Below are 22,053 nucleotides of genomic sequence, written 5' to 3'. Positions count from 1 at the left end.
ACAGAAAAGGGTGGAAAAATGGGGTTGGGAGCAGGGAAGGGAGCAAATGACTGAGCAGGAAAGAAGGAAGAAAGAATAAGGCACCAACTCAGCAACCTGTGCAGGGAGAGCTGTGCACACCCAGTTGTCTAGCAGCCTCATTGTACCTGGTCCCTGTGGATCCTGTGGTACAATTCTGATTGGTGATTTAATTAGAATTTCAGCTCTAAACTGCAAGAACAGGAATTCTTCTAAAATGAGCATGATTCATACGTAGGTTTGGGAAACATGAGCCTAGACAAGTATTTCATCTACGCTGCCAGTCACAGCAATGAGCAAGCTGGATTGGCCTTACACAGCAGCAAAGTCAGGGTGCAGTGGATGAAGAGATCCAGCAGAACAGCAAGAAAAGTCAGACCACACGCAGACAAGCACTTAGCCACGGGCGTGCATGTGGCGTGCATTAAGCAGAATATGGAACTGTGATCCTCAGAGAAGCTGAAATTCAACATGTTGTGTCTGAGGGGAATTCCCTGGGCTTCCTCAGCAGGTAAACATCTGCAAGGCAGACGAGAAGGAAAAGAGCCTGAGGGGACTGAAGCTCCAGGGATCACACATTTAAGCCTTCAGCAGCTCCTGCTTGGGCTGGAATCAGATCATTTCACTTCCTTGGTGGGTTACTGTGAACCCGCTGAGCCGTTGTGCAGAAGGCTGGTTCTTTGCATATTCTTAATCCACACAAAATGTAACGTTGTTAGACTTATTTTAGGCTCCACATATGCTAGAGGCTGCAATCATACTCATGCCATAACCAGGCCCTGAGCCTGACTCTTGAGATTAGCCTTGGAGGGTCAGCTGCGCATCAGTAAGCTCCACTGAACTTTCATTCTCACACAGTTATTCTCCAGCAGAGCATTCTCCTTTCCCTGTTGTGGTTTGTAACAAGCATGACACTTTTGAAAATTGCCTAATCACACAAAGCCTCCTCTGGTCACTTTTTTTAGAGTTTTTACCAAGAGGGTACTTAAATGATTTTCCAGGTCTTGTTGGTGTTTCACAGCTGCCAAAGGTAATTCTTAGTTTAAAGTCCTAATTTCACAGACAAATATAAAGCCACTCCAGGTACAGGCAGATGTAAGCCAGCTGCAGAACATCATTACAACCACCCATATGGCCATTTCACTAAGATATTGAAGCACAAAAGTGGAAAAAGGCAAAGGAGTTACATTTTAGGATGCCTTTAGTGGCATTGGTAAGATGTATGATTTCTTTCCCAAATGGATGAGTATTTTTGTCATTTGGCTACAAGTTTTAAATTGATATCAGTGTATTTCATGTAGCATTGAAAGCATAAATGGGCCATTCAGGTTAAATTAAGAAAAAAAAAAAAAGAATTTTTGGTTAACACACAAACTTGAGGTTCTACAGAAATTAAATTTCTCTCTTTTTACTCAGAAGTAGCTCATAATTCCAATTTTCTTCAAGCTCCAGATTGTTCCTGTCTAAATTAAGTTTTGTTCTGTACCTGCCAGTTTCAGTATCATGGAACATCCTCCCTCTCTCCCTTCCTTCTATATTTATATGCAGTTGCACTGGTTATATTCAAGCCTGGGGTAGCTGGAAGAAAACCATTAGTTTTCAAACTCCTTCCCAGTGGGTAGGTGTAAGTAATGCAAAAGGAAACTGAACACAAGCACTGGTGTGCGTATTCTTCAAGCTCTGCTTCTGCCTGCTCCTTGCTGGTGGGTGTTTTGGGGATTGCACAAGTCACACTGTATTTGCCAGAGTGCTCCAAGCGTGGTCTGTGTTAATGTATGCCTTTATTTGAAATGAATTAGGAAGAGGTTAAAATAAGGACTACTACGATGATACGCCACTGAATTTATGTAGCTCCTCATATACATGCCTAGGCTTCCTCAGCTACCACCTCTTTGGCTACTTTGCACAGCACATCCCTGCCAATGACATTTCATGGGGAATGCCATCTTCCAGTCCAGCTTTATAAAGAAAAAAAGAAATTACATTCACAGACAGTATGCTTTTTGCCTACAAAATCCAAATACTATGCCTGAAGGTGTTGTCCAAATGCTGCTGGAACTCTGGCAGCTGAGTGCTGTGACCGCTGCCCTGGGCAGCCTGTTCCATGCCCACTGCTCTCTGGTGAAGAATCTTTTCCTAACACCCAGCTTGACCTCCCCTGACATATCTCCATGCCATTCCCTTGGTTGGCTTTCCATTGTTGCTACAACACCTGGGGGTTTTTGGCTGTTCACAGGAGAGACCCGTTCCCTGCTCCTGGTCCTGGAGACAAGGTACATCTGCTCAAAGGGTGGCTTTCCAGACAGGGGAGGACCACAGCCAAGAATGACATTGTCTCCTACCTCCAGGAAACCACAGGCTTTCAGCACAGAGAGACAGCTCACCAACTACTGGAGAACCATGTGCAGATCATAACAGGCATAGTTGAAAAGCTTGGCCAGGACATTCAGGTAAGAAATGACAAGGGTAAATTCCCTTTGTTTCAGTAGCACAGTGCTAGCCCATGATCAGCTCAACACTTGCGTGGTTCCAGTGGTGGAAAAGTCCTTACTATGAGTGCTAGGTAAATTCTGATATTCTTGTATAGTGGCACTTGCAGTTCCTTGTGGGAAGGGAAGGGAAGGGAAGGGAAGGGAAGGGAAGGGAAGGGAAGGGAAGGGAAGGGAAGGGAAGGGAAGGGAAGGGAAGGGAAGGGAAGGGAAGGGAAGGGAAGGGAAGGGAAGGGAAGGGAAGGGAAGGGAAGGGAAGGGAAGGGAAGGGAAGGGAAGGGAAGGGAAGGGAAGGGAAGGGAAGGGAAGGGAAGGGAAGGGAAGGGAAGGGAAGGGAAGGGAAGGGAAGGGAAGGGAAGGGAAGGGAAGGGAAGCAGACTAACAAGTTTTTGTATTGCTTTCTGTTAACTGGAAGATGCACATCCTATTTGCATTCATTTTTTTGTTGGAGAATGAGAGGCAGGATTCAAGGGTAATGAGTAAACTGCATTTTTTCTGTCGTAACATGAAAACTCGATTTGTTTTACTTAGTTTTCTAGTTGCAGATGTTCTGCATTACATTATTTCTGTATGAAAACAGTTAAACATTGAAAGTCTTCATGAAGCTCACTTTGAACTGGAATGAAGGTTCAGGTCACATTCTATCTGATCTGACTGGTGATTCTGTACTGGAAGTTCATGGGGTACCCTGTTCTGGATAAAGATCTCTAATTATTTGCTGTTATTTGTGAAATTTATAAGTGACATTCACCAACTCCTTGCTTTTCTTTTTGGCCAAAGATGTACAGTACAAAACTTGGACTTCTGAAGAGACTTGTGTTACCCTTTGAAGTGCTCTTCCAAATGCCAGTAAATTAAAAATTTTGTTTCTTATGTAACTGGAGAAATACTTTATGTCCTTATGTCAACAAAGTTGAAATAATGACTCACCCGAGATCAGAATTATTTTACTAGAAAAATGCCCAAGATGTTGTCAGTTTTCTAAAAGTCAAATATTTTTCCTGGATGTAAATGTCTCTTCTTTGGGTACTAATCTCAAGTGGTTGTTCACTTTCTACGCTATAGCTGTGATAGTTTGCTGAGTGTGAAAAACCAGTGCCATGGTAAGCAGCACAGTGAGAACCTGTCAATGAAAGCCTGCAGAGAATTAGTATAAGTTTGGGGGATTACTCCTGCTCAACTAGAGCAGTTGAGCAATGACCATTTCTAACCATTAAAAAAACAACAACAAAGGGATTCACCAGGAAATGGGGCTCTCATACTGTAAATCTTCCCTCAAATATGAAGAGTGCCCCAAAAAAGAAGGGTATTTTGTCTCAGGACAACAAGTGAAGCTGCAGATGGTGAAACACATCCCTCTGACACAGTTGGAAAACTGCATGCGCTAACCTAGCAACCTCAGCTCAATTAGTGCTACAGCCTTGATTAACTCAGTGTCCATGATTCAATGCAGAGATTGCAAATTCCAAGAGGGAGACATCAATGTTAAAAGCTTAGCTGCAGAGGTGAGAAGTGCCTTTCATCCCATCTCCATCCATAACCCTGGACATGTGTGGCACACTGAAATGTCAGCTCAGGGCCTCTGCTCTCAACCTGAGTCCTAAAACTGGGGCATTGTGTCTGCAAAAGCTTATGGTAACTTCACGAAGGCTACCTAAAATTAATGCTTGTGACACATTCAGATATGATCAGGATGAGCCACTGCCAAAAAGCCTTCAGGGTGGCTGCTCCTTCTGTCTTTAGATCAGACTTTTATTACTGTGCAATAAAGAAAACAAAAAGAGCAAAACAAGATTGACAAGTTGCTCATACTGATCTGTTTGGAATTAGATGGATGTGACATTTCCCCATTTTTGGGTGCTGGACATTTCAACATAAAGCACAATCTTAAGGGAAGGGTAGACATACAATTTCACAGCACCACAGAATTGTTTGTGTTGGAAGAGACCCTAAAAAACAACTTATTCCAACCCCCTTGCCATGGGCAGGGACACTTCCTATTGGTGTGGGCTGCTCAAAGTCACACGCTACCTGGCCTTGCGCACTGATTTATACAGGTGTACATCTATGGAATAAAAATATGCTGTTTAATTCTTCCTTGAAACAAAAATAAGCTTTTAGACCTTTTTTTTCTGAAAATGGTGCTTCAACCCATACTTTTGAAAAATAAATAAATAAATAACATGCAAAACCAATCCTGCATTAAGTATTTTGAATTCACAGGTTTTGGAGAGACAAATTAGAACAAGAGATAGTGCAACAGTGCAAACCAATTTTGCTATTCAAAGTCTGGACCATAAATATATCCAGAGTCTTGGAGACCTGCGTGGAAGAGTGGTGAGGTAAGGAGTATACTGTGAGCCTCTTTGCCATATCTCTGTGAAACAACTGGGTCAAAGCAAGCTCAGAGGAGGCATGAACGTACTTTGCACTCATTTTATATCTCCATTTTCTGTGCTAGATCTATGCTTTGTGTTCTACATATCAATACAGTTATCAAACCAGGAAAAAAGTACCTTTATTTTCCGGCCTCGTTCTTCACAACATAGTTAAATTTTTTCTTCTCTATTCTGGCTTGACCTCAGCTGAAGTAGGTTCAGCTGTCCTGTTGTTCTTCACCTCCTCTCTTGGAAAGTGGATCTTGTAGAACAAACTTGATTTCTTCAGTGAGGTATTTAGTAATACCTAATATTATGACAAACAAAAAAAGAAACTCATCTGTGTTATTTATCAAGAGAATGTATGGATTAAGAAATGTCTGAACTGATGAATACACTGGAAAAAGTGGTCTTAAAGGAAGAAAATTCCTTGAACTGGCATGCTTCTTATGTTTCCTTGTTCGTTTTTCTTCAGGGGCCAGTCACATTTTCCATATATAATCATCGCTATTGATATCTGTGGATAACAGAAAGATGATTGGTGTTGTGAAGGAATATACTTGGGCCATATGGGCAAATTGCAAAGAAAAAGTGTTTCATAAACCCCACGAGGGACTTCTCTGTTGATGAATGCTCTACAAAGTTTAGGGGATATGGTAGGTGAATAACTGACCGTGGGCTCTCACAAATATGCAGTATTAGAAATGCCAAGACTGTAATCTTGGACCAGAGCTGTGGAGGACTGGTGAACAGGGACCAGGTAGCTCCATATCTAGCACAGAGGCTGATACCAGAATACTGAACTGAGTCCAGAGTTCCCTTTCTGAAGCAAGAAACTTGATATGTTGTGAAGAGCAGCCAGGAATGTGGTGATGAGATAAGGAAAATTTCTGGCTGAGGGTACACATCTATGTATAGCTTCTAAAAAAGAAATATATAGAGATATCTTCACTTCCAGGTATAGATACTGAGACAGAGACAGAAAAAAAAAATCGTAGTGTGCTGAAGGCCTCCAAACTACTGAAGGAAGGCCCAAGAATTCAAAACTAGATGGTGAAGTCAGTGCATACAAAGTTGGCAGGAGGAAGATACATTTCTTAAATCGTGTGGCTGATCAGCATTGAAAGAATGTAGGAGGTGATCATGCAGTGTATTTTTCTCTTGGTGTTCTCAAACTTGGATGGGCAGACTTTTCACATGACACACTTTCAGCAAAGTCTTAACATTTGGTGGGTGATGTGTCCTGTTACTTTTTCCCAGTGTCTCCCAAGGCACGCTGCTCACTTTTGCCAGCAGCAGTAGGTCTTGTTCCCATTTGCTGTGCTGCAGCATTGGCCTATAGCAGAAGAAACCAAACACACTTGGGAAAGCAGGAAATGGAAAATGTGGAAGGTTAAAAAAAAGACTGATCCATTTCCATTTACACAATGAAAATCCACACAGAATAATTGACCAATTCAGGTGTTCATAGAACTTAAATATTTTGAGTGAATAAAAGTCTTCCCAATGCAAACTTGCAATGGAAGTTTTGCTACTGACTTGCAGCCTGACCTCAGTCCAAGATTACTTGGGATGAAATAAACCTTAATGGAGCACTGCTCTTTCTCAGAGCAGATGATTCATCCTTCTGTATTCTGCCATGTGTAAAGGATCAATGTGGATTAGCTCTTATAATTCAATTTGTGTCTCCCTTTTCTGTTGCTTTGTCGCCCCCTGAAAGACAGACATACTGGGGTGGTTGTCCATTAATTCTGGAACTTTCTGCCCAGATATCTACACCATGTAAACATACATGTGTCAAATAGCAGTGATAAACAGAGAAAAAACAGCCTTCAATGTCAGCAGCCAGCGTCTAAAATTAGCCATATTTTAGATTCGTGTTCTGATTGTTAAAATAAATTGAAGCAAGATTTCCTTTCGGCTCAGAACCATATTTTAGAGCAGTAAAACTTTGGTTATTAACTGCAAGAAACAACACTTCACATGAAGATTGGCTCATCTCTTTAGATGCACCAACAAAAAGACTGAATGAACATTGCACTTTATGTTGTTCTTGTTGCTCTGAGGAAAAGTCCGGTGTAGCACTGGGCTACCAAAGCCACTGATGCATACCTATGGAGTTATTCCACCCTTCAGAATATGCAAACTTTGCCAAATAAAGTAGTCCTTTATTAAATATACTGCTCCATGACTTCAAAGGGTCTGTCGTCCCTCAAATGTATATGAGGCAGTTATATTCCTGCCTATACTTAAATCCTTCACTACACTCGTTACAGGCTTTTATTTCTTCCAACTTTTTAATTTATATGCAAATCTCACATGAGGCACACTTTCTGCACTTTTCCATACCCATCCTGCTGTTCCTCACATACTCCCTGTTTCTGTGTATGTGACCAAAAAACTACGATCTGAACACAACACAATCTGTTGAGCATCTCCTACATCAAATACTGATTTAGTGCAGGATTTTAAAAGTCCCAAGTATATCCATTCCCTTCAGGACTAAGTCTGCCAGGCTGCAACCACACTATGCTGCACAAAGCATGAGCATTGTGTGTAGAGACATGTGAACCACGAAGCACAACTCCGAGATGATCCCCACTGCTCCAGCCCTGGAGTGGCTGCTGTAGCCCCATACTCCATCTTTGCCACAGACTCATTACTGTTAAATACGAATGAATTCTTCCAGCCCAGTACAGTGCTGGGTGTCCCCCATCCCTATGGGGGTCCCAGCCCCTGGAGCATCATCCCTTGTCAGCTCCATGTTGGTGTTTGAGGTTTGTGCTTGTAGAAAATGTGGAGCAGGCACCACCTCACACCCCCACCCTCTTAAGATGTGTTCTCCTTTTGAGCCATTTTGTCATTTGTTTTCCAGGCCAATAACATATATATAAATTTTTTGATCGATGTTCTGACCTTCATACAAAGCCTCTATTATCTGCAGAAACATTTTTCATTTCCTTGACGTGAATGCTCTGTAGGTGTATCTCAATATTTCTGCATCATCAAGAGATGACAAAAGGCTGGTCTATTTTAAACTGTCACAATCCCTCTTTAGATCCTTTATCTGTCAACACCACTGGCTTAATCTGTGGTGCTTTGGAGGATAATTTCTCTGGCATTTTAGAACTCATCTGTTTTCTTTACTCAACTTCTAATCCTCTATGTATACTAACTGGTGCAGTGCTTCATGCCATGCACGCACTGCGCAAGGTAGGATATTTGTTTTCTCAATCTTGTTTTAAGTACCACTTTGGTGGGAGCAGGTGGCAGATGTGGAGGAGAATCTCTGTCATCCTCCTCCCCTCAGGAAGGGGTGCAAGAGCAGGAGTCTCTGTCTTCTAGCTCATGTTGCATGTATTTATGATGCTAAACAAATATTTACATATACACTAAAGCAAATCCTTTTCCTGGGGAAAAAAAAAAGGTTTTATGTAAATATATACACATATATTATGCATTGTATATAGATGCAGTAAAGACAGGAAGAAATGGGATGCATATATTACCTGGAGATAAGCTGGTTAAATATTATTCAATTAATGCCATCATTCTCAAGTCATCTGTTTGCCCATTTGAAATATGACAAGATATACTATTGAAAGCAACTGAAAGAGTTTAAATAGTAAATGACAAGTGCTTCCTATGAAACACAGTGTTGGAGTTTTTTTTGCCTGTTGCCATTCCAAACCCAATCATCCTCCACATCTGCTTCCAGCCAGAGAATGCTGCCGTCTGGGCACTCCTACGCTCTGGGTAGGCATCCAAAAACGGCAGGCAGCCGGAGCGGCTGAGTAACCTCTCAATTTGCATTTCAGATTTAAATTAGCTCACCGTTAAGATTAGACAGCAGGAAATCAAGGAGGAATTGGCCCAGCAGGGTGAGCTGTGGACTGGTTCAAGTCACCTCAAGCTGCTGGGAGCCACGAGGAGGTTTGCAGTGTATGGTCACTTGTGTGGTCACTTCAGTTCAGGGGACTGCTGCTCAAATGCTGAGTGCCTTCCTCTTCCTCATCTTCAGCTCCACCCTTATATGTGTCCATGGAGAAGTTCTCTTGTCTCTGTTTGCAGATGTGAAGTGAGTATTGCACAGCTGTCAGGAGACATCCGTGTTATCAGGCACGAGGTCCAGAAGATTGATAAGGAGATCTACAGCCTTCACTCGACCTTCAAAAATCATGTTAGCAGTTTTGAGAAGATGGTGAGTATAGAAATTCACAGTGCTATACCTGATGAGTGATGGTGAGGCAAACACACACACAGAGCTTACTGTCATACGTGCTGACATTAACAATGGATACAGCAATTTGTTTTTGATAAAGATGTTTTTTTTTTCCTGGTGCTGTGGGATGGTAGTGGCCTTTGTAATAGAGGTAGTCTTAAAACAGATAAAAAAACCATTATAGGATTTGGGAATAGTAAGACTGTGAATGACAATCCACAATTGGTTTCTCAGTATGGTTTACAAGACCCTTGAATTAAAGCATGACTCTGCTTTAAGTGTGTCATAAACGCTCAGAGTCCAATCGGAGTTTTTGGAATATTTTATTACAATCAAAAGGTGAAAAGCAATAAGCAAGCAGCGCTGGGTGTACTGGGGAGTCTCTGCTCCACCAACGATGTACACCCCAGGAAGATGGTTCCCTCTTCTTTTATACAGTGTCTTATTTAAAATTCCCTGAAGTCCCCTCCTCCTTTTGGCCAATCATTTTATCCTTCTATGCTTGTGTGACCAGTCGCTAGGGGGTTGCACGCTTCTTCAGGTGGTCTTTGGGATGAAGGCTGTTTGTCTTTCGTAATTCCCTCTGATTCATCCCCCATTGTATTCCAGGCCCGTCTGACAAGGTCTGTGTTTGAAATGCTTATCTCTGTCACCGCTTGGTTTGAGGAAGGCGCCTTCTGGGCTCCGTTTTGCAGGGTTAATGTTTGAGATGCAGATAAAGTTCTTTTCCTAGTTTATCCTTCCATGCATTATAAGGAAATTTTACTCCTTTAATCAGTTTTATCTCCTGATTGGATTTAAAGGTATTATATATACACCAGTGTATATGTATATATACACCAGTGTCCACCAGTGCCTTATATCTTTGTGGCTCTAATGTGCCAGGCCATCTGATCCACACAGTCCAATACACTCTATTATCCCTTTCCCTCCCATGGCTGAGGGCAGGGCCCCTCTATTGGTTACCTGCAGTGACGGGAGCAATGTCATTGGTGGCTGATCTCTACTGTAGTTCTCTCACCCGTGCTCGCAGTGCAGGAGTGGGTTTTTTATGCCACTTCCTCATGTCCTCTCTGTTTTCTCGTAAGAAGCTCCACATGGCCACACATGATATGGTGTTACTGCTGTCATTTGCTCGAGCAGAGGGGCGGTTGCCTTTGGTGGCCAAGACTTTCAACAGTTTCATCAATTGCTTCATCAGATTCTTTGGGTCATGCTCGTCTTCATCAGGTGTTTCCAATATTGACACAGGTTCATCCCTATTCATCAGTAATGACAGTTCCTCCAGTATAGTTTTCTGTGTCTCCTTCATCTCACCTACTTCTTCTGCTGCTATAGCTGCAATGGAAGCACGTGATGGTGGAAACTGTTGTTCAAAGTTTTGGAGTGTAATAGTCAATTCATAAACTGGGAGTCTTCTGTCTTGACCCTCGAATCTATGGAACATTGCTACCAGTGTACTTGCTTACCTTTCTGGTGCTGTTTTTGAGAGCTTACAATATACATCAGGTGTACACCTTACTCTATCAGGATCACGGTCCTGGTGTGGATTGTTAGGGATGAAATTGGGATCATACAGCATCTCTACTACGGCTGTTTCTCTCAAAAATTGGATGCCTTTCTCCACGGTGTTCCATCTTTCCACCTTAGGCTCCAGATCATCTTTGTAAGGATATCTATCCTTTACAGCCACTAGTACTCGTTCCCAGAGGGTAGCGACTCCATTCAGACATCTGCCAATTCCTCTGCCGATAGCTGGGTCTCAGGCAATGCTTCCCAGTTGGTGGGCTTCGCTGCCATCTAGGGACATGCTGCTGGCACCGTTGTCCCAACACCACAGCAACCAGGTGACAATAGATTCACCTGAGCGCTGTACAAACTCCTTTCTTGAACCTTGTATTTCAGTCATCTTTAGGGGCCGATGAATAGTGGTAACAGTGACTCCATCATCATCGCTGTCTTCTCCATGTCTCTCACTTTTCTTAGTGGCCTTTCTAGGTGGTGGTGGTGGTGCTGAGGAGGGCCCCTCGCCTGGATCTTCCTCTTCTTTCCATTCTAGGCACAAGGACACCCGTGTCCATTTCTGGGCTTCCACAGGGGCAACCGACACTGATGCCGGTGCCTCCTGTGATTGGTCAGGTCTAACTTTGAGGTTTCCATTTTTGCTCAGGACCTCAGTTTGGAAACCATTTCTCTCCAGAGTATCAATTATAGCTCGATAAGCACAAGCCAAACCCCAAACAATCCGTTCCTTCTCAGATCATCCTGAGTCACATGACTCCTTACCTAAACACTCACTGAATTTCTCAGGATCCCACAGGTGCTCAAGATCAAAATTGCATAACACCAGGGGTCCCCACGCTTCTAATTTCTTTCCTAATTTTTTCCACCTTCCCTGCCATTCAACACTCTCTGGTTTTGAGGAATACTCCCTCCACATGATGTAAATTACTGTTGCAGAGAGTGCATGCAGGAAAACATATAACACAGTTGCCAGGCTGACATCCTGAATATAGGTCAAGACCTGAAAGAGTAACTGGAAACCAATCCGAATGCCGCATAATCTGTCACGTTAGCCAGGATGTTTAGGCAGGAGGCATGTAACCCCCTCAGCACACTAAAGTAGCTGTATGCACACATTACTCCAGTGCTGAATGCGAGGAGCTTAAAAAGACGCCAGCATGCTATAAGGTACATGAAAAACCTTAGTCCACTTAGCACCAGATTTACAATGGAGTACAAATACTGCACTGCCCGCATTCTCCACCAGTAATTGTCACGGTGTTATCCGTGACAGTAACCCAAGGGAAACCGAGAAGGGAAAGAGGGGAGAAAAAGAAACTGCATCAGTGGCCACGCGGCCGCCCGAGCAGAGCCGCGCTCCGGGAGGGGGAGGGGGAAACAGCGGGAAGAGATGGGTCTACAAGAAGACAACGGCACGATCTGAGAAGGAACGGTAACTTTACTAAATATAATAAAATTGAACAATGATAAAAGAAAAGAAAGATAAAATTTCCAAACCAAAAGCTGTGAGCTTACGTTAAGGAGGACCTGCAGGGGAAGCACACGTGCTGAACCTCCACGGCAGCCCAGAGCAACGCGCCCAGGCAGAGCGCCGCCTGGCATCCGGTGCGGAGCTCCGCCCCTCTGCTGCTCCCACAGCGTTAACTCCTTCACTGCTGCATGATGCTCTGATGTGGAATACCGGCATCAAAACCACAAAACCACAACAAATAAGATTGGTGAAACACTGGCACAGGCTGCCCAGAGAGGTGGTGGATGCCCTGTCCCTGCAGACAGACATGGTCAGGTTGGACGGGGCTGTGAGTGCCTGCTCAAGCTGTAGGTGTCCCCGTTCATTGCAGGGGAATTGGACTCGATAAGCAACTTGATAAGGGACTTAAGCATCTCTTTCAACTCAAATGATTCTATGGTTCTACAATTTTATGATTCACCTGAAACCACAGCCCTGGTTCCTGAGGCAGTCCCTCTTCCTTGTGCCCCCAGAAGGGAATGGCCCCATAGAACAGGAACAGCTCCCAGAGGTGTCTGGGAGTGCATCAAGTAACCAGGCTAGAGTGCTCTGTGGTGCTTTGCACGTTCATTCCAGCCTGGATGTGGTAGGGTAGGAATTGATATGTGAGTGACTTGTCTCCTTTTGCTGGTGGTGTCAGTCCATCAGGTATTTTCTGTCAAGAAACATTACCTCTTGGATCCTAACAGCTTCAGGGAAGTGTCTTGTTGAAATAAAAAGTGTTCGTTATATGTGAATTTAGTTACAAAGCCTGTGTACAAAAAAACTTCCACTAAATGGTTCTTACAGCCTCTGATGGTTCTTATAGACTCTGAGCTCAAGTCCTCCCTGAATGAAATCATTTGTGAGAGAGGTTCTAAGATGCACCTTTGTATCAGTTGTTCTTTTCACTCTTGCAATCATAATGCATATTTAAATGTAAGTGCTCACATTCTGGCTCATAAAGGCATTCTCTGTTGAATTCTCATTAGGTAATGCAGCTATTAGGAAAGCTAGAAACTTCCAGCTCTGATCAAAGCTCAAACTTAAAGACAGTCCAGCGAGATCAACATCATGAATTGCAACTTCTGGATTTCAAGTAGGTGATGAAGGGTTTCTCATTATGGTAGTTCACCTTGAATGCTTAGTATGATGAGCAGGTTGTCATGAAACACTCAAACAAACCCATTAATTAACATCTATTCAAAACAATAAAAGAAGGTTAATGAAGATCCATGCTATAAAATAATGAAAATACATGATGAAAATACATTGTCTTGCAAGCTAATTGTTGAAATGAGGCACTAAATGCCATCCTGTTAGAAGAAAGGTATGAAAGCCATTACTTAAAAGAAAGGCACTGAATAGAAAGACTATTTACCACATTAATCGAGGCTAACTTGTGACTTACTTGAAGCACTTGCTCTGCCTGTTTGTCACGGTGTTATCCGTGACAGTAACCCAAGGGAAACCGAGAAGGGAGAGAGGGGAGAAAAAGAAACTGCATCAGTGGCCACGCGGCCGCCCGAGCAGAGCCGCGCTCCGGGAGGGGGAGGGGGAAACAGCGGGAAGAGATGTGTCTACAAAAACAACGGCACGATCTGAGAAGGAACGGTAACTTTACTAAATATAATAAAATTGAACAAGTGAGAGAGAAATGAAGCTTCCAAACCAAAAGCCGTGAGCTTACGTTAAGGAGGAACTGCAGGGGAAGCACACGTGCTGAACCTCCACGGCAGCCCAGAGCAACGCGCCCAGGCAGAGCGCTGCGCCTCTGCTGCTCCCAGCAGCATTAACTCCTTAACGGCTGCATGATGCTCTGATGTGGAATACCGGCATCAAAACCACAAAACCACAACACTGTTCAAGTTCTGAGAGAGCAGCTGGGATGGGGCAATGATGGCAGAGGGAGGTGGGCAGGGCAGGACAGGGATGGAGCTGAGGGGTGAAGCTCTACAGCTTCACATGCCCTTGGATTTCTAATTTATTGTTTCATTCTTAACCTGTATTTTTCCCCTGTTCTGAATGCAAAAGTACTTTTAAAGTGTCCTTTAAGTCTTGATGAGTTTTAGAGAGGTGGGAGCTCCAGCGATTACACAATGAATTAAAGTACATTACATTCCTACGTAGAACAATGCAAAACAGCCTAGCATTATACTTCAGAGCCAGCACAAGTAATTTGAAATCTAATTACAATAATGCTGTGACAGTATTTCAAAGGCAGTATTTCCACTTGTTAAAATGTTGGAGTATTTGAATTATTAAATTTATCTGAATTGCATTCAGAGTTAAAAATATGCTACTTTAGGCACAAAATGTTCACATCAAGAAAACAGGAAAAGAAATAGGAATGAGTGGTGAAATAATAGCTAAAAGGGGGAATTAATTAAAGTGAAGAAAAAAGGAGTTACCTAAAGACTGAGAGTAAGCGATGGTGAGAATCAAGAGAATGTAAGAGGAACAAGAAGTAAATACCAAAAGAAAAGAGAAAGAAAAATGGAAAAATACCAGAAAAGAGGGAAATATGAAAACCGAAGGAAATGCTGAGTTTCTTCTAAGTCATTTAGGCCTTACTGAAACTTTCAGCAGTAGAGGGCTTCCAAGGTTTAGCATTGTGTCTTTTCACATGAAGTAAAAAATTAACTTCTTTTGCTAGGACAGGCTGGAGTTTCTGCTTGTAAACTGGCACGTTTAAGTAGGCATTAAAGCCCAGTTACCTCTTCAATTGACATGAAGCAGTCTGGGAACCAGCAGTTTTTCTGGCCTGGCAGTTGTACTGTAAAAGTGTGAACTGATACTTCCATATACAGATACTGAAAACCTGATGAATTTTTCAACTACTTCAGGACTTCAGGAGGCGTTGTGCTTTGCTAGATAATGTTAGCCTTCATAGCTGGGGGACCGGGTGCTTGTCTCTCAGGGTCTGTTAGCTGAGGAATAACTGTATTCAACTGCACAGAGGTAGATTGCTTGTTGATAGTTGATTGCTCTCATGTTTATTGAGCACTACTAGAGGATGCTTTTATTAAATATCTACAAGTATCTCATTAATATTTCAGGGATTTTCTGGACTAAAGGATATGCCAACTCATCTGCCTCTGTAGCTTGGCTCACTATAGATCTATTTTTTGTTAGCTCCATGCAGGAGGAATGGTAACTCAGACTCACAGAATGGTTTGTGTTGGAAGGAACCTCAAAACTCACCCAGGCTCAACCTTCTGCCACGGGTAGGGCTGCTCCCCCCCATCCAACCTGGCCTTGAGTGCCTCCAGGGATGGAGCACCACAGCTTCACTGGGCAGCTGTGCCAGGGCCTCACCATCCTAATTGAGGAAGATTGTAAATGAAACAGAACTTGGTGCTGTTTGACTACAACACTGTGCTGTCCTTGCAGAGATGGGCCCCAGCCTCTTCATCCTCCTTGGTAGAGAGCCACGAGTCACAGACTTGCATCCCAGAGACCATTATGATCATTCAGTGTCATCTCATTCTGCTGCGCTTCTACTGAATCTGTAACTGATAGCGTGATTCAGGGCAATCATTTTTAGTTTCAGAATGTTATATCAATTATTTTTGCAATTGTTCCAGTACTCCCCATGGCAACAGTTGCTCACAATTGCCATGCTTTTTAACTTGCGTAAAAACAGTTTTCAAACAGTACATTTTTAGGTTTAAGCGTTTCTTCCCATTGTCCAAATATAACAAAGTCAAATGCCAAATGCCACTAAATAAACAGAACTTTATTTGGAACTTTGAGCAATGTTGACTCTAAATTCTATCATTCATGATTAATTCTTTTCCCAATAAAATGATATTGCTTAAATCTGTTCAGTAACATTAACAAAAAATAGCAACGTGGAACTTCTTGTTTATGCCTAATGGATGACAATCTATGATTTACCACACTAAGTTCTTTCTGAAGAGATACCCGGCCTGTTATTGCCTGATTTGGTGGTTGGGCAGAACAACAGATATTCGTCAGCTTCCTTGCTGATCCTCAAGATCCTGCTGTCACGATCAATATCCTTAGAGCAAGTAGTAGTGGCTTCAGCACAGCACTGTCTCCATCTCTATCAGCCCAAAGTAAGGTTTCGGTGGTCCAGCCAGTGGCTGGCTTTATTAGGTCCAATAAAAGCTTTTTGTGCTTCCCTTACTTGTACTAAATTACTCAGGTTAAGCAGTGTCTGTATCACCAGTGTCATAACAAAATACCATCCTATTGTCTCATGAGAAGAAACTGGTGCCCCAGGAATTACAGTTGTCATGTGCACCCTATAAATGACAAAATCAGTGTTCTGAATTTTTATTGTTAAAATCGTTCTAGAACTAATAAAATGAATAACAACCATAAACTGACCTCACAGCCATATGAGATCTTAGCAAAGTGCTGTCTACAGCAAGGAAACAGCAACAATAAGTCCTTTAGAAAAATCCTATTATTGATAATTTGTTTCTCACATTACATTAGTTGTGACGGCAATTATCACTTCATTAGGCAGATTCAAAATTGTTATCAATCACTTGGTTTTAAAAAACAGGTTCTCTCTTTTGGTAAGTGACATTAAGTGTTATAAGTGCTTCAAGCATATGGGCTAGTTGGAAAACCCCGCTGTTACTTGCTGGTTTGTAACCTGGCTGAGACCCAAACAAATTTCAGCTGGTCACTCTCTGCATCCAAGTGTGCCTTAGGAATCAATGCAGTTATGCATTTTTTCAGGTATTTTCTTAAATTAGATGGCATTAGAGAAATTACATTTTGTCACGTATATGCAACCTTCAAGGTAAGGCTAAATAAAATAATCGAGCTTGGTCTCCTTACAGAGCTACTGATGAAATCTGAAGTAACTTAAACAATTCACACTAATGAGTCAAGACTCCCCTACAGTGCTGACTAAACCTTAAGTCTTGCTACTAAAAAAGAACCCCAATCCTAATTTTAGGTTGACAAGTGTTCTAAAGGACTTCAAAGATCAGATTGAGAACCAGCGGAAATGGACAGAGGTGCAGCTGACACAATCTGCAGATCAAGCCCAGTACCAGCACCAGCTGCTCAGTGTGATGAAAGAGAGGCTGGTAAGACTTCCCTCCCAGCAAGCTGTGCACGCAGTGAGGTCATGCACAAAAACAGAATTGCCCTGGTGCCTTGTGGAATGGCCAGTACAATGATAAAATATGAAAAAATAAAAATAAAAATGACTGTAGTTTATTTCAAATATCTGGAAGTCCTGAGGTTCAGCTCCTCCCTCAGGACCAACCACAAAGGCAGGTCGTAGGTCTCCTCCAGGTGGTTTTTAAGTACCTCTGAGGATGGAGATCCCACAACCCTCTAAGCAACAAATATGAATTGGTCATTTGTGAAGCCCCAGTTTACCCCATAGCGGTGACCCGTCCCATCAGTGAACATCATCAGGTTTTCTTTCATTCACTGACAATATCAGAATAGTAAGGGATCTTCTAGGCAAGTTGTTACTGGTTTTAAACAGCCATCACCATGCTGTAGTCAGTATAATAATATGCAGCGAGTTTAGATTCCACCACAGCAGTTAGTGCCTGGCACAGGACCAATCTTTTAATGAATTCCCTCACAACTCTAAAATTATTTTCCTCCTTTGCTGTATGTGGTTCACTCAGCTTCAGAGTTCAAAACCAATTGAAACACACCTTCCGTGTCTTACCACCAGAATGAAGACTGCTAATCAAAACCACACAAAGAAATTACCCAAAAAGGAAATAAAAGACCATCAGACTTTTATTTCCACTTATTTGGCTTCACAATCTCTTGTTGTCAGTACAACCAACCTCTGGTGCAACCAGATGGATACAGAAGTGTTTCTGACCCTTAAGGCACAGCCTCATAGCTACTCTGCTGATGAAACAAACCAGAATACGTAGTTATGCTCTACTCAGGGAGACTGCAGTGTCAAGGCAATGCAACTTCAACAGGACTTCAAGTTTTCTAAGTCACCTTTTAACAGATGACATTATAAGGAATGCCTCTATTCTTGTGCACAAGCATACATGCGTGCACAGGGCAACTGGTGGCCACAGAATCACAGAAGGGGTTGGAAGGGACCTCCAGAGGTCATTGAGTCCAACCCCCTGCTAGAGCAGTTTCCTACAGCAGGTGGGTGCCTTCTCAGGGAAGACACAGCTTAGCCCCTAAGGGCTGAGGTTATCTTCAGCATGCTGTTGAACAGGTGTTTTGTGCTGAAGCTGGAGCTGTGTTGGGAGTGTGAGGCAGCAGTTTGGTTATTCCTGGAGCTGACTCACACTACCAGCCACCTGTACACCATGGCAATGTTTAATAAACACAGAAGGCATTTTCAGCATCACTGTAAACTCATTTTAGGTTAAAAAAACTGCTAGGTTTGCAAATATTTGCTCTGAGAAGGAGAGCCTAGCATTGCCTGAATCCTCTGAGCCACGAGGGCTGCAGAGGTGAGGGATTTTGACCATGCTGATGGTCAAACTAGTACCTTAGCAGAAGGCTCAGTGCAACTTGGAGAGCAAGAAATAGGTGGGCAGCAGCATGGCTTGGGTATGAGCACATCTCTGAGGAGGTACAGGGATGGCATTGGGCTCCAAAGACTATCTGTTAGGGGCTCACTGCCCTTCCTCATATTAATGATGGAGCTGGGTATACCCCTCATTGCTTTGCCCCTTGTCTCAAAAACACGTGTTTGAGGTAAGCCTGTGAAAGCAGCCTGAAATAAGTTGTTTGCATTCACAGACTGTTGTTAGAGAATGAAACAGAGAGAGCGACTGAAGTTAAAATAAATGAATAAATAAAATCATTAAAATGCCCCTCTGGCCTGCCCCAGTTAATCCAGTTAGCTGAGGAAAAGAAGACTGATGTCCTTCCAGGGTACCAGACCTCACTGCATTTCTGCAGTGCTCTTACTCTTGGGATTGAGAAAGAAAACTTAATTAATTTCAGGGTTACCAGAATGGAGAATAATGGTGGGCATGTTTAAAGCATCTTACCATTAACGTGTGCCATGTATTTAAAGGAAGCAGCAGAAAAGAAAACAGAAGAGAAGCTTCTACTTCTGTCACTACAGCTAGAACAATCGGACAACCCAGAGGAACACAAAAGGCAGCTGAAGCAAATGAAGAGTGGTGAAAAAAGCCTCCATGCAAGAATCACCAGGTTTGAAAGACAGATTTGGAAGGAGCTTGAGGAAATCCAGAGTGAATACAGATCAGGTGAGAATTTCATGCAGTTATTTGTCAGTGCATCTGTAAGTAAAGTAATGAAACAAGGACCTCCAAAAGACCGTTGCTCTCTCCTACATCTTGGTTTCACAGGTGTCAGTTTTAGGTATCTGGGTTAGCCCAGCTGTCCTTACCAGCACCAGCAGGATATTTACACACAGGTTACTTTCTCTTCCTGAGGATCTGATGGTAAGAGGATCTAAAAGGCAGTTTCACTTCCCAATTTTCTCTGAGTACTTCTATCTTCTGCTCAGAAGGCCAATAACCTTAATTGAGAGGTAAAAGATTTTGCCTTTTACCTCAGGTCCTGCTGCTGAGATCATGTTTGATTGTTTCAGACTGTTCTGTATTTTTTACATCCTTTACTCCTCATTTTCCACTAACAGGATGTTCAGAAAGAGGCACCTGGTTGTTTAATAACTACCCTATCCAGACTGTAGGATAGAGGAATACAGAAGCATTTAGATAACGTTGCTGAACACACAGTAGATGCTTCTTATGGGCACAGTCACACTGAGTGCAATTCCCATAACATGGACTCGTTATCAGTCTGAGCCAATTCTGGCTGTTCAACATTCGACAGCAGTTCACAGGAAGGAAGCACAAGGCTTTAAAAAGGAAGCTTTTGCTCACTATAAAGTATCCCACTTGCAGCTGATTGTGGAAACTAAATGGTAACACTAGTTTATGCAAAAAGATCACTCAGCCAGCACTCCAAGGGCTGACAAACACTACACATGTGCTTCACATCTTATCTTCCAAGTTGTCTGTGATCTAGGACCATAGCTCCTCACTTGAGTTCCAACTCCTTCATTATTTGCAACCAACAAGCTTTGCTCCAGAGCTGCAACAAACCAGGCTCTAAATTAGCAACAATCTTGATACTGGAAGGAGCTCCAGGCAGGAAGGACTGACCATCAAGTTTAATCCAGTAAGCAGAAGAATGCTGGCAATAGTAAATTTCAGAATAAAAGGTTCCGGTGTTACAGTGGGAGCTCTTGAGATTCCTGACTGAGGAAGTCAATAACAGAAGAGAACTGTTTTACACAAAGACTTGGCATTATTTGCCTTCAAAAAGAAAAATGACACCCACTGTCGTGTTGCAACCACCATTTAAAAAAAGTAAATAGAGGAACTCCACAGACCCTGCAGAAGCCTGGCCAAATATACTTACCTTAATGCACCAAGCACATTGGTGGGAACACAGGGTGTCTTTAATGCAAACTTAAATAAACAAAAATCAGTGCTTAATATAGAAACAATACAACATCTAACACCACCCTTGGTTTTATACACAGACAGTACTTTCTTAACTTCAAACTGCAAGTATGTTGATCACAGTTTATTCCTATCATGCTTGATATAATATGTACAGTGCACTGGAGGATATGAATCCTACAGCAAGGAGCTGGAAACATTAGCTGATAATGCATATTTATGGTATTCAGTAAAAAGATGAAATAAAGAGATTGGGTTTAATGTGCTCTGATTTAGATGTGGGTCAGACATACTTGGGAAGGAGAAGAAGAATCCCCTTAGTGTACTGAAAGCAACCACAATATAATTAATTGTCCCTATTTTTCTACCAGGATTTCAGTCCATTCACGAGTCTCTGGAGCTGCTCAGACAAATACAGAACACAAAGCTGAAACTGGAAAAAAAGAAAACTGAGAAAGACACACAAAGGTACAAAGCAAGAAACTTTCAATGAGCTCCAAAAGCAAATCCTTATAAACACTTGGAGATGCTCTCTCCAGTGAGAAGCAGCATCGGATTAAAGGAAAAAATAGCCTTTAAACACAAAATATACAGCTCTGCTACACCTGCAGCCATTTTCAATTTCAGAAGGAAGAAGTGTATGAAGAAAGGCTTTAAGAAAGGACTGACTTAGAATCTCGAGAGCAGATTTCTTACAGAAGCGTTCATACTACTTAAAGGACTTGAGGAAACCTATCACTCAGTATTTAAGCACTGTTAGCACAGTTCTAATGGCTAACGTGACAGATTATACGGCATTTGGATTGCTTTCCAGGTACTCTTTTCAGGTCTTTACCTATTTTCAGGATGCCAACCTGGCAACTGTGTTATTCATTTTCCTGAATGTATTCTTTACAATAGGATTTTATATTGCGTGGAGGAAGCCTTCCTCAAAACCAGAGAGTGTTGAATGGCAGGGAAGGTGGAAAAAATTAGGAAAGAAATTAGAAGCACGGGGGACCCCCAGTGTTATGCGATTTTGATCTTGAGCACTTGTAGGATCTTGAGAAATTCAGTGAGTGTTTAGGTAAGGAGTCATGTGACTCAGGAAGATCTGAGAAGGAACGGATTGTTTGGGGTTTGGCTTGTCCTTATTGAGCACAAAAGTATAAAGTTCAAAGTATAAAGTAAAATCCTACAGTATTTCTTTGACTCCAGTTATATTTTTTTTGAGCAATGATGTGCTACTGGAGATTCTAAAAATTATCAGCAGAGTACACTTGTACACAAATTGGGCATTTTATCCTTTTTAACCAAAAGTTAGTATTTCCACCCACACTCCTGCTCCTCCTGTTATTTAGCTGTTAGTTCCACAGGAGGAAAACAGAATATTAATCTCCCTCTTTGTTCATAGGTTCATAAGGTTGGAAAGGACCTACAAGATCATCTAGTCCAACCATTTGTTCTCCACTGCTACCTTTTCTTCCTCTATCTCCTGTGGAAGACCACTGTAATGACTGTT

General features: G+C 42.4%; 1 protein-coding gene across 1 annotated transcript in view; it reads left to right on the top strand.

Moving 5' to 3' along the window:
- Nucleotides 1-21,045, top strand: part of FAM81B (family with sequence similarity 81 member B) — a 30,136-nt gene extending 9,091 nt beyond the window's left edge. The window contains exons 3-9 of the mRNA XM_065745474.1: nt 2,255-2,468; nt 4,731-4,849; nt 8,957-9,086; nt 13,113-13,219; nt 17,060-17,192; nt 19,130-19,325; nt 20,924-21,045. Of these exons, the coding sequence (XP_065601546.1) occupies nt 2,255-2,468; nt 4,731-4,849; nt 8,957-9,086; nt 13,113-13,219; nt 17,060-17,192; nt 19,130-19,325; nt 20,924-21,045 (1,021 nt within the window). The remainder of the gene's footprint in view (nt 1-2,254; nt 2,469-4,730; nt 4,850-8,956; nt 9,087-13,112; nt 13,220-17,059; nt 17,193-19,129; nt 19,326-20,923) is intronic.
- Nucleotides 21,046-22,053: the final 1,008 nt, after the last annotated feature.

The sequence above is a fragment of the Cyrtonyx montezumae genome, unplaced genomic scaffold, assembly GCF_038088225.1.
Source record: "Cyrtonyx montezumae isolate F1298 unplaced genomic scaffold, pur_monq_1.0 scaffold_36, whole genome shotgun sequence".
Classification (NCBI taxonomy): Eukaryota; Metazoa; Chordata; class Aves; order Galliformes; family Odontophoridae; genus Cyrtonyx; species Cyrtonyx montezumae.
Note: the sequence above shows the minus strand (reverse complement) of the source record. Positions and strands in the feature narration are given on the sequence as shown.